General features: G+C 43.7%; 1 protein-coding gene across 1 annotated transcript; it reads left to right on the top strand.

Annotated features, from left to right (window-relative positions):
• Window positions 1-968: 968 nt before the first annotated feature.
• LOC138727456 (cytochrome P450 3A9-like) lies at window positions 969-12682 on the top strand. Its single transcript, XM_069869883.1, has 13 exons — window positions 969-1064; window positions 3750-3843; window positions 4259-4311; window positions 5421-5520; window positions 6114-6227; window positions 6510-6598; window positions 7564-7712; window positions 8694-8821; window positions 9485-9569; window positions 9967-10127; window positions 10566-10792; window positions 11600-11762; window positions 11973-12682. The coding sequence occupies exons 1-13, from the start codon at window positions 994-996 to the stop codon at window positions 12069-12071; spliced, it is 1533 nt and encodes a 510-aa protein (XP_069725984.1). The 5' UTR covers window positions 969-993; the 3' UTR covers window positions 12072-12682.
• The last annotated feature ends 698 nt before the right edge of the window (window positions 12683-13380 follow it).

Below are 13380 nucleotides of genomic sequence, written 5' to 3'. Positions count from 1 at the left end.
AAGAGAATCGCTCATTTTAGAGTTCTGAATGAAGCCCTAAAGATGGTGTAGTACACATCTGTGCAAACCATGTAGCCTTCTACCCTGACGTTATGGCTGCTAACAAACCATCCAAACAGCCCAGTTTCCTTCACCATCATAACCTTCTCTTAGCATGCCCAAACCTCTAGGATGCTACCACTTTTCTGCACCAGCCTTACAGGAGAACCATGACAAGATTTGTTTTTTCCCCTCTGCTTGTGTCTTTATGCAGAAGGGCAGATGCTGTTTTTATTCATGAGCCACAAGCTGACATTTGGAAATGGTGGTACTTTACCTGCTTACAGTTGTGGAACAATGGCATTTCTCTTACAAAACACTTAGTCACAAGCCAGCAAATAAGGTGGACTGCTAAAGCCTTTATAGAGGGCAAATCCCTGCCTTTGTTAGAAGCTGCTTCTGACACACCCCAGGCAGAAGCAGGCAGCTTTTGCTCTTCACAACATGTGCAGAAAGAAAGATATTTTAAACAAAATCTTAAATTCTGCCAAAGTTAATTCAGCTGCCAGAAAAGATCTTGTCATACAATATAGGAATAACCTTTTCATTTCTCTTTCCCTTTTGTAAACCAGCTCTGACACCTGCTTTGGGATTTACCTTTTCTTTGTAACTTGGTTTTATTTACTTTGGAGTAGGAGCCTGGGAGCATTACTCGATAAAAAGTCAATTATTACATACAGAGAATCTAGCTGAAATACCTGGCAAAGTATGTACTAAATAATTTGAATCTTGGACAGTTCAGTCAAGCATCTACCTAGCATGTGATTAGCGTTTTTCAGATTAGCACACTTTGCTACCTTTGCCTTCCACCACGCCCCCTTCCTGACAGAAGGACAGCCCCTAAATCATATGATTGGGCACATAAGATTTCACACTACAAAACGCTCCTATTTCTCACAGACCTGGGGCAAACACATCAAGACAGAACGCAAAACTGATCAGAGAAGAAGCAAAATGAATCTTCTTCCCTTCTTCTCTATGGAAACCTGGGCCCTTTTGCTTATTTTCGTGGTCCTCGTGATACTGTGAGTAAAATATTCCTTATTGGTTCTTTGCTTGTGCCACTTTCCTGTTCTTGCTGCTGTTTCTTTCCATGTAACAGGTCTGCCAAAAAGCAAACAGGTGGGTGCAATTTCCAGATCTCCAACCTCTAATGAGACTCTAAGAAGTAGCAGAGGAGTCTAAAGTTTGTACAAATGCATGATCTTGTTCCAGCATTTGGAGTATTCCTGTACAATGTTATGATCTTGCTGCTAAAAATCAAAGCAATAGTCAAATGATATTGGTGTCAGGCATTCGTTACTAGCAGGGTGCCAACTTCAGTGAGGATCGCTCTTCATTGGGCTATTTTCCACAGAAATACAGTCTAAGAAAGGCTGTACCTCCCTGACTGAGGTTGCCCTGTGTGGGGGAGCAGGCAGTAGATCCTACTGCATGACCTGCAAAGGTGGAGAACAACAGCAAGGCACAAGAAAAGAGAGCACTCATAGGGTGGATCCTTACTCTTCCTGACTCCATAGTGCCCAGGTAAGATGTATATGCATAGGCACCTGGACCAGGGGAGATACTTAGCAGAAGTTACATTTGTCACACACCTGTAGGAACAGCATCCCACGTCCATTGCCACAGCCTAGAAAAAGCCTAAAGCAAGGTCAAGCTCTCTGCTCCCGGCTCTTCAGACAAGCTCCATCAGACAGAAGTGTACCCTGCAGCTTCAAGGAAGCCACACCAGTGAGAAAATGCTTTTGTCTGCTTTGCTGATGATGTTCAGCACTGCAGCTCTGTGGGCTGCAAAGCCCTGTTCTGCTGGGACATCCAGCATTGCTGCCGGCAGCTCCTGCCAACAAGACTGGGCTGACGAACTTTGTAGTGCTGATAAGCCCATAGGCAGAGACAGCATGTTGCTATCCACAAACTTTCCCGATTCATGTGGTGCACATGAGCACAATCTACTTGTCTGCCCTGGCAATGCTCCAGCTGTGGTGGTTCAGTAAGCTTGGAAACTTTTAGCTCTGTTTTTCAAACCTTTTCCTATGATTTGGATCACTCAAAAGCCTGCCTGGAGCAGGCTCTTCAAGCACTCCCTTCTGCTATTATTGACCCAAACCTTCATATTTCACGAACTATAGCCAGCTAAGACCACTGGTTGCCACACTACCTCCTTCTGCAGCCACTTGCAATTTTGTTGTGGCAAAAGGAATGAAGCCCAGATCTTTGTGCTCTGATCTCAGAGTTAAAATAGGATTTTCACTGCCCATTAGCACAGGGAGGGCATTCAGATATTTCTTGCCCGTCTGGGGCAAGACTGTTTCAGTTCACACATGCAGGAACATCAGACGTTTCAGGTTCACATCCATGGTGAGAAGAAATGATGATTATTCTCTGGCTTTACACTGAATGGTCCTTATCAGCCACATCATATTTTAATTGTAAGAGCATTAGACTACATTTTCCTGGCCGTGTTTAAATAAAGCCTGGCCTATATACCTATAGCATTTCTCAGCTTTGTAAGCAGCCCAACCTGGCATTTCCTGGTCCTCCTGCAGACCCATAAACATCATGAATGAGAAACTAGACTTTTCATACCTAGTACTGACAGAAAAGGTTATACACTGACAAGCTGAGCTCTGTTGAAACCTTTCTGCACCTGCAAACACCCCAATTCCCTGTTTTTTTGCCTGCTTTGGACCATAAGATGTGGTCCATTTTTGTGCTCTGGCAATACCTGTGCTGGGGGAATGGATCTCATTTGGGGCCCCTCAGATTTAGAAAAGTATTACTAACTGCAAGAGAACCTGCACCTTAAGCATCAGCCTAGACTCTGGCTTTTCAGGATAACATCCCTAGAATGTTGGCTGAGTGGCTGCTGCCAAGCAGCCCAAAGAGGATCTCTGATAACATCCCTCTGCCAGACCTTCGTGGTTTTACATCCCTTTTGCAATGAACTGCTCGCTTGGGCAGCTGCAGCTACTAACTAAAAACAAATATTTTGAGGAGCTTTTTCAACACAGCCAAAGACAAGCTTCAAAGGGCTGCAGCCTGGGCCCTTGTTGAGAAACAGAAGGCCCTGAGGTAGAAGTAATAACTTTACAGCTGCCAAAAAAGGGTGCTTCAGAGGAAAGAAATCTGCAAAGCTGTCAATAAAATCTGAAGAGTAAACCATCAAGACAAGACTTCCTGACGCACCACTGAGCTAGTGCTGGGCTGAGGGGAGGGAGAACGATAAATGGAATTAGCAGCTTGACAAAAACCCTGTTTGGGACATCACTTCTGGCAATGCTTTGATTTCTCTTCAATAAACACATGTAAGCTTGGTGTTCCTTCTTCCAGCTCCCTTCGCTGCCTCTTCAATAAACACATGTAAGCTTGGTGTTCCTTCTTCCAGCTCCCTTCACTGCCTCTCCTTTGCTTGGTAAATAAGCTCCTCTTCTGACTTTTGCTAGAGGCCTCCGGGTCCCGTTTCCACCAGAACACCTATGTCTTCAGGAGACAGCTGCTTTTCCATCAAAGTGATCTCTCTGAAGCTGTGTGGCAGCAGTGAGCTTTACCACATTTAAGTAGTTTTTACAAGTCAATTTTCTTTTGGGCTACTTTTTTCCAACTCCTGAATCAACCTCCTCTGCTTGGAGCCAAAGGGATGTTGCTTAAAAGAGCCTGCAGCTTCAGCGCCACAGTGTCGTAGCATGTGGTTGTCTTTTTTTATGCCACAGATACGGCACCTGGCCATTTGGTTTGTTCAAGAAGTTGGGTATTCCTGGGCCTAAACCTCTGCCTTTCGTAGGAACGTGCCTGGCGTATCGCAAAGTAAGTGACTGAAGCCTTCCTGGCTCCAGAAATATCCACCTTTACTTGTATAGCTGTACAAATAGATAGTGACGACAAGTTATCTCCAAATGCCAAGCTCTGCTCTAACGTACAGGTTGTGCAAAGGCCAGCATGGGATAAGGGCTCAGAAACACAAACCACAGGGCCCTGCCTCGACAGCTTCTCCAAATGAACACCCACAGGTGGCAGATTAACAGCTGCCCTTTGCCAGGGTCTCAGCAAACAACTAATTTACAAGCATGATATACATTTATGCTGTCCTTCTTGTCTTTGGAGAGACCTCAGAAGGCATTTCTGAACACTAGTTTACAGATATCCTAGCCAATCCACCACATCCAACATCATTCCCTCCACTGCATCCTCTCCAAGATAATTTTTACATTGCTCTCCACAGGGTTTCTTGGATTTTGACAATAAATGCTTCCAGAAATATGGGAAAGTCTGGGGGTAAGTATGAACCACTGATTTCTTCTTAAGGCAAAACAAACTTAATCATACAAAAGAGAGAAAACATTCACTAGGAAAGCTCCCTTTTCCCTACCTGCAACCCTGACAGTCCCAGCAGAACAAGCACAGCAATGATGGGATGCTTGTGGTGGCTTACACATTAAATCCTGATGACTGCGGGGCTGTGCCACTGTCATGCTATATGGAAATTGCCTTGACCTGTGCTATGAAAGCTGTTTGAAAGCTGATAACAAAAGGCCCTCACCTGCTCTTAACAAAAGCCAGAAGCAAACCTGTTTGCTTAAAGGAGAGTCTCGAACTGGGAGGTCAAGTTCCTCTGGTTTACCAAGAGCAGAGGAATGCAAAGTGATTCCCAATACAGAGACAAACAGCAGATCCAGAGTTTGCAGACTTCTTTGTGCTACTGCAGTGGGAACTAGTGCAGCTATTATTGCTCTGCTCTGGGTAGCTCCTATAGATTTTATCACTGCTGTTATAACTTGGGCTATGCCCTTGCTGATATCCTCTGTAATACATCCATTGGTCCCTATAGCAACTTTGAAACAGGGAGTCTGGTAAAGGTATCTTTACATAAATGGAGAAAGTGCGTAAATCCACTTCGTCTCCACCTGCTCCAGGAAAACATTCAGAACTGGCAGCCTAAAAAGATGAAAACCAGGATCAAGTTTCTTCTCCAAGGATGTTTCAGTGCTGTCAGCCCAAGTCTCCAGACACCCAACTCAAGAGCCTGAAAGGGGATGAACAAGTTCCCTTCTAACACTATAATGTGTTTAAGTGCCTGGAAAACCACAGCAAGTCAGGGGAGAAAGCGAAGACACTTGCTTCATTTGGTATGCGGTCCTTTGAGGGGCTGAGCCCTGCTCATTTCCCAGTAAATTTGAAAGGTATTTAGCCCCTTTTATCATTTGCAAAACCAGATGGAAAAAGACTCCCAGATTTTCTCACTTCTCCAATTTCTAAATTTCTGTACTTGGGCATCTGCAGAGCAGCAAGGCTGGTGATGGAGGAGGATTTGTTTAACATGCATCAGCCAAGTCTTGCACTTCAAGTATCTGGAATTGTTTATCTGTCTCTTCTCCCCTCACCAGGATTTATGACGGCAGGCAACCTGTGATAGCTGTCATGGACCCCCAGATCATTAAAACTGTGCTGGTTAAAGAGTGTTACTCTACCTTTACCAACCGGAGGGTAAGAACAGAAGCATTTGATGTACTAGAGTCCAGAAAACAAACTACAGGGGAAGACAAGCATGTAGCAGGGCTCCCACAGGGTATGAGTGACTGCACTATAGGGATTACTGTAAATGGCCACTGTATGTCACTGTTCCCCTGCCTTACAGCTTGGGGATTGCATACCCCAGCTGGCAGAGGAAGCTGTTCACCTGCACATGACACATATTCTGCTCTCACACCTCTGTAAATACATATATATGTGGATAAATTTGAGTCTGTGTAAGCATGCAGGAATCTAAGGGTCCGTCTGGGATGCAGGTTCTGGGGGGCATGGTCAGGTGTGGGTGCACACACACACAGAAGCGTTTCAGGCTTGTAGGATTACTTGTTCTGGATATGGAAATGGCCTCTCACCACTGTTTTATTGTGGGAAAAGTGATCATTTATGCATGTGTGTCTTGAGAGACGCTGTTTGTAAGACATTAACCTGTGGCCAGCTGTAATGCCCTGAAATAGCCGGGGCAGGGGCTTGCATATTATTATGTTCTCCTCCTTGCAAGGAAACTGCTATATTTTCCAGGGTTAACACCTTGCTTTTTTCTCCTCTAGCATTTAGATTTGGTAGGGGTGCTGAACAATGCTGTCTCATTAGCTGAAGATGAACAGTGGAAAAGGATTCGTACAGTGCTCTCTCCAGTCTTCACCAGTGGGAAACTAAAGGAGGTAAAACAGAGGAGCAGGTACAAACTAAATCAGAAAGTCAGTAGATAGTCTTTCCAGGCTGAGATTGCCACAGGGGTCCAATTTCTTTAGTCAGAGCCTGGCAACTAAGCTGGCTTGTTTAATTTATGCCTAATTTAAAACAAAAAAAAGGGCTTAAAATAAAAACTTATCAGAAAGACCTCGTTTGTAAATATTCATGAAACTCCCTGTAGTCTTTGTAAGTCTGTCTTAAAGGACTAAAATGTACTATCCTTAAGTGACCATCTCTGGTTTGTGTTACAGATGTTACCTATAATGAAGCACTATGGGGAAATTTTGGTGAAAAATATTCAAAAGCAAATAGAAAAGGACAACATTCTATCTGTAAAGGAGTAAGTAACTGCTAGGTACAGCAGACTAAGCAGCAAGCCTTGTTAGCGAGTTATTCATTACTGGCAGCCCAGCTTGCTCACCAAGTGCAGCAGACCTCTGAAATGAGGGACTGGGCTTACTGAAAGCCTAGCTGGAAATTTGAAAGGGAAAATTTAAGCTGGGATGTTAGTGCAGTTTCCTAGAGGCAGACTCCTAGAGAGAAACCTTGTAAAGGAAATTAGATAGAGAGATTCACAGCTTTGTGAATCCACAGATCCAAGATAACCACAGTAAAGCCCAGTTTTCACTATACATACTCAGATTTTCTGTGCACCATTGCTGGCGTCTCCACCCCACACACAGCACTGAGGGATGCTCATCCATCACTTGCCCCATTGCTGGAGGGTGTGGGGAGGGAGGTCAAAGTGTGCCACTGACTGTGCTGCCCTCATCTGTGCCCTCCATAAAGGCTCTGGAACAAACCCCGTGCATTTTAATCCCAGTTTCACAGCACAGATGCAAAAGGGGGAGGCTACGTGTCAGTAATCACACACCAGAAAAGCTCTCCCCCACCAAAAACCCCATAAGGAGAGGAATTGGGCAGTTTGTTATGTTATAAGGCTGTGCTAGGTTGAACAAGACCATTTTGATGGCATGTTCAAAGCAAGGGGTGTTCTCACTCCTTCCCAAGCAGCTAACATACTCAAGAACCACATGCTGTCATTGCACTAACCTGCTCATGTAGCTACATGCTGTTTTAAAGTCCTCCAAAAAGCTGTCTGACTTTAAAACTCATGCAGGCTTGAGACCAAAGCTCTCTGAAAATCTTTCCCTTTCACTATAAGCACTTTCCAGTTACCTTATATCCAATTTCTTTTTCAAAACCAGGGTAAGAAGTCTTATGAGACTTTATATTTAAATGGCACATAGGCATTAGGAAAATCTATTCACCTATTTAACTAGTCTCTTTTCCATATTTCCTCAGCTTCTTTGGAAGCTACAGCATGGATGTCGTCACCAGCACTTCATTCGGTGTCAACATCAACTCCATGAACAACCCCAAAGACCCCTTTGTCAGAGAGATGCAGAAGTTTGTGAATATCAGCTTTAATGGCCTGCTCGCTACCTTGACATGTAAATGACATTGTAAACTTCATTCAGGTGTCAGAGTACTGGGGAAGTGTGACCTAAGCAAGCATACCAGGGACTAGTGCATCTATACATTAACCAATCACTAGTGCTTAAATAACTTAACTAGCTAGCATGGAATACCTAATAGCTTGTCTCATTTTTCCCTCTTTGTTAACTTCATGCCAAAACTCTGGGAAGGAGATGGGCAAGAACTTCCTACACCTTTGATGTTAACAACGTAAGAAACTTATAAGCATCCCAGCCACTATCCAAATAAGTGCTGGAAAATGATTCAAGAGTTGAAAAGAAAGTTCAGCTGCAAGGCTCGAGGATGGTGCTTCTATCTGAAATGCATTTTCTGGAAGAGTGTAATTACATGCAGTTCCCTAGCAGTTCAGTAACTCAGTGGCGGACCTTAAATCACTTGAAACCTTAACTCAAGATTAAATACCTTGCTAGAACATGAGGAAAGTTGTGATCTGGTGCTGTAGGCCTTAGGAATCTGTACACAAACATAAGATCCGGTGCCTATAATGAAGGAAAAGCTCTAAAGGGGACTTGAAAATGTTTGCATGAGCACGCCCTGGCAATGAATAGCTCAGCCTGAGAAAAAGGAATTCAGAATTTGCAATATTTCCCTTCTGTGTCACATTTCTGTCAGTGCTGTACAATAGAAGGAACCTGTCCCTAGAAAGCAGGGCCTTAGACACAGGTGGTATATGCTTTGATCATCTCTTAAAGCAAAGATTACACCCAGCTCACCTGTGCTCAGACAGGAACTTGGGAGTGGGTCACATTAGGGCAAACTGTCCCAAGAATGAGAAAGAGGGAAAAAGGCAAGTCCAGGCTTTGCCAAGGTAAAGAAGTCAAGAGAAGAAATAAATTCTTGGTATCTTCATTACTTCCTCATTAATGTCCATAGCTATCTTATATGAGATGGAGTTCATTTACAGTGTAAAATTTCATTCTCTATTTGCTTTTCAGTTGCATTTCCATTCATTGTTCCTCTTTTGGCCAAGATGAATGTAAGCTTCTTTCCCAATGACGTTGTCGATTTTTTCATGAGATCCATCACCAAAATTAAGCAGGACCGTGAAAAGGATCCTCGCAAGGTAAGCGAGCATGAATTTGCTAGCAATTGTGGCAGAAAATGCATTTAAGTGAAATATAGTAAGGGTGATGATATCAAAGATGAGGCCAAAGTGCAATGACTCAAACCACTGAACCTACTTAAGTGTAAACACTTGTTTCTAATACTGTCAGAAAACCTTCACCTGACCAGTCTTGGCAGAAAGGCAAGTAGACTTTGTACATCCACGATCTGAACCTAAATCTGGATAAAGGTGTGGTAGAACTACATTAATCTTGGGTTTGCAAAACTTGTAATAACTCAAAGAGACTCCTCAAAGAAGATTAGGCAGAGGATAAGAGAGGAGAGTAAGCAGGACAAAAGCAGCAATATCACCTTGCAGGGTTGTGCCTTCCCTTCTAGCTTTTCAAAAATTGAAGCTGCTTCCTTGCAAGATTCTCCCTTTTAGAGTCTGGATCCCTTTCCTGAAATTCATTCCAGACACTACTCTCCCACCTGATGCCTTCACAGAAAGGACAGATGGGTTTCCAAAATAATAAGCAAGTGCTGTGCTTTACAACAAGAAAGACCTGTGCATTTTGGTATTGCCTTCAATTTAAAAATTGTGCTTAGGCTGTGCAATTTGCTTATTTAACCTGCCCTGAGGGACCTGTCACCAAAGAAACTCCCTTGTTTTCCTTCTCAGGGCAGAGTGGATTTTCTGCAGCTGATGATTGAAGCCCAGAATTCACCCAATGAAGGCAGCAATGAAGCAAATCACCCATCTAAAAGTAACAACATCCAACTATTCCTCATGGGAACAGGGGCTCTGGGAGCATGGAAAATAAGGGGTGGTATTTCCCAGAGAAAGGCTTGATGGGTCATCACCATCTCCACTGACCACTTCCAGGCGGAAACCTGTCCCTTGTTGCCAGCACTGGGGTTAAAGGGAATCCCCCAGGTCCTTTGCCAGGGATTAGGTCTGCTGTGTCAGTCATTTATACCTAGGAAATCATCTGGCTCATCTATCAAATGACTTTTTCCAGACAAATAGAGTAGCTATAAATGTGTTATCAGAAAACAACCAGAACAAATGGGCCTTGACCCCACCCGTTGCTACCTGTTCCTTGCTGAGACTGCCAGCCAACATCAGTTTTGCTCATCTCCCCATGCCCTCTCTCCTCACAGCCCTGACTGACTTAGAGATCCTTTCGCAAGCATTCATCTTTATTTTTGCTGGCTATGAGACCACCAGCAACACGCTTTGCTACCTGGCGTATGAACTGGCCTTGCACCCTGATGTGCAGCAAAAACTGCTGGATGAAATCGATTCCATTTTTCCCAACAAGGTAAGAGGACCTCAAGTGATGGTGAAGACACTCTGGCCCTGCTGCCTTCCTTGTGCAGTCAAGACAATGAGAAATCTTTAGCTCCTAAACACCTTCCTTCTGAGAACTTCCAACAGCTCTAATAGACACAGTGAGAAAACCGAGCCCAGCATCTATTTTGTTTTGGCAACTGCCACCTTACAGGCTACCCCACTGCACACTCGTTTGCCATACTCTGCACCCATGCACAAGTGGAAGTGGATTGCCAGCCATTTCCATCACTCTGAGTCAGAAAATGAAACCAATTATGCAATTCCTACCTTGTGTTTTGTTCTTCAGTGAGTCTGAGTCATAGCTGGGGCAACAGCAGTTGAGGATGCTCTAGTCTCAGTAGTCATTTTGGGACAATCCAATTGTCATGCCAACGTACCTATTTGCCTTTCTCCTCTCATCCTACAGGCTCCTCTCACATATGAGGCGATGATGAAAATGGACTATCTTGACATGACAGTGAATGAAATCCTTCGGCTTTTCCCCATTGGAGGACGGATTGAGAGAGCCTGCAAGAAAGACGTAGAAATAAATGGAGTGACCATTCCCAAAGGAACAGTTGTTATGATCCCAGCCTATAGCTTGCACCGCGACCCCGAGTACTGGCCGAACCCAGAAGAGTTTAGACCAGAAAGGTACAAAAAGCTTAATGAAAAGGAAGAAATACTGTGCTGCTTTTTCCTCATGTAGTAATTAAGTATTAATCTCTGATTAGCTTCCTAATGGTGTTCTTCCTATCTTTTTACAAGCAATACCGATGAGAAATTACAGGCTCATGGGAACGTCATCTTAAGATGAAAATAAGCTTTGCGCTCAACCAGGGTTTCAAACAACATAATCTTATTGGAAGAATAACATTGATACTTCACGTTTTGTACAGTTTTTAGGCTTGCTGACAGAGTAGGTAGAAGGTGAGGGTTTTGTAACTGCTAATCATCTTTCTGTAGAGTCTTCATTGCTGATCCTCTTTCCATCACACAGGCTTTGGTACAAAAAAAATACCAGAGCTGATCCTTTCAGAGTTGCCTTCCCTCTGTTTTCACAGGACTGATAACTTTTCCCTAGTTGGTTAGTTCTATAATTGGTATCAACCTCTCATTCTCAGCAAGACTGAAGCCATGGGCTTGCTTGTAACAGACAATCCCTGCTTTCTCTAAATACAATAGATGGGAAATACACGTTCTTCCATAGTGGTTGGTAGATTACCACATTGCTCTTAACTTCTACTCTGGATAGACAGAATTAAACTAAATGCTGAAGTGTGATCTCATCCTATCCTGGATGGGGGCTCTGACACAGCACTCAATTGCTGAGATACCTTACTGAAAAACCAAACAAATCTCTGTAGGGCTCTGGCAAGAGATGTCTGGGTAAGTGATACAGATGTGGCTTTTCCAATTTTTACTGCCTTATTTTTATTCCCCAACCATGTCATTATCCAGGTTCAGTAAGGAAAACAAAGAGGCCATAGACCCATATACGTACCTGCCCTTTGGAGCTGGCCCCAGAAACTGCATTGGGATGCGGTTTGCTCTCCTGAATCTGAAAGCTGCCCTCATCGTCTTATTGCAACATTTCACCTTCCACACCTGCAAAGAAACTGAGGTGAGGAGCATGTCATGTTTTGAAGTTCTCACATGAAGAGCTAAATGCCTGGTGACCCTCCATGGGTACTAATACCGGTTGCTTTGCATTCTCGGGGTGATCCACCTTCAACATGATAGATCAGGTTATGTCCAAACTACAGCCAAGTTTTTCCTTTGATCTCCAGTTATTTGTTTTTCTTCAAGTGTGCTTTTTCGTTTCTTGTTGCAGATCCCTCTCAAGCTAAATTCATTGGGACTCTTAAGACCAGAGAAACCAATTATGCTGAAGGTAGTCTCCCGGACCAACACCACATCTGCAAAGGCGTAAAACCCAGCCACGGCTGCAACTATTCTCTGGTGTCCAATGAGTGCTGTGCCAACAAAGGGATCATACGTTGCAGGAAATCTGCCCTACACGTACATGCACAGAAGAGCAGCTCTAGTTAATTCTGGAAGCAATTACTACATATTTACTAATAAACATAGCTGTCAGAAACGTAATGTGGATCACTGGGCAGTGACAATATGCAGTCTCCTTAATTTTGATTGCAGAAAACAAGAAATAAATCCAAATGGGAAGCTTATCATCCACTTCTAAGGGGACTTCTCCATCTGGAGAGAAAGAATTACTGTCGCATCCAAGAGAAACAAGGTGTGATGGAAATTCAAACTGCCAGACCTTGCTGGGCAGGGATGGGTGACGTTCTTAGTGTACTGATGCTTGAAATTTCATGTGTTATAATTGAGCTGACTGGTGTGAGACTATATCCTAGTTACCAAGCCTCTCTTGTGCCATGTGTTAATTAAACTAAAGTGTGTACAAATACTGTCATTAAAAATGTTTGAGAGCTGCTCTGTGTTGTGTAAAGCAGCTGATCACTTCCTATTTAAAAATTGTATTCAGCCTCAACCATTGAAATTATCCATGTACATTGCTTTCCACTTAATTTAATGAATCTGATCCTTCATTTAATGCGATCAAACCCTCCCATTTGTACAATATTTTGCAAACACTGTAGCTCCCACCTCAGTTTGATTAAGAGGCTGCCTTCAGTTCAGCACTAGTCAACCCTCTTCTGCACTGGAATGACAGAGGATGGATTGCAGAAAGCAGCAGGAACAGCCTGAAGGAGATGGTGATAACCCTGCAGGAGGGCAACTGCTCCAAGAACAATTGTCTGGACACAGCAAATAGCTAAGCCTTGCCTCCTCCCAGAGCCAAAGACGGGGTGTATGTATTGCCTGTGGTGGGATGTTAGCCTGCTGCGAGCCACTTGGCTCTTGAACTGCTGCAGAGCTTGTGCCCTATGGGCTGGTCCTGCTATCAGCATGATGCTTTGACCAAAGGACTTATTCTGTCCCTGATCAAATAAACAGAGAGGATTAAAAAAAGCAGATGGGAGGTTCTCCTGGATCATAATTTCACACATCAGTTAACCCCTGTATATTATGCTGGCTACAAAACAAGAAGGATGCTAGTAAAACGGGAAAGGTTTTCAAAGGAGCTGCAAACCAGATCAAGTCACTGCCTTTCTTTCTCCCATCACCCTTCACTCCAAGGAAATATTTTCCAAACCTTGGTCTGTAATGTTCTCCCATGGCCACACGCTTTTCTCTTTAGTCCAAGAGACAAAATT

Source organism: Phaenicophaeus curvirostris, chromosome 16 (genome assembly GCF_032191515.1).
Source record: "Phaenicophaeus curvirostris isolate KB17595 chromosome 16, BPBGC_Pcur_1.0, whole genome shotgun sequence".
Classification (NCBI taxonomy): domain Eukaryota; kingdom Metazoa; phylum Chordata; class Aves; order Cuculiformes; family Cuculidae; genus Phaenicophaeus; species Phaenicophaeus curvirostris.
Note: the sequence above shows the minus strand (reverse complement) of the source record. Positions and strands in the feature narration are given on the sequence as shown.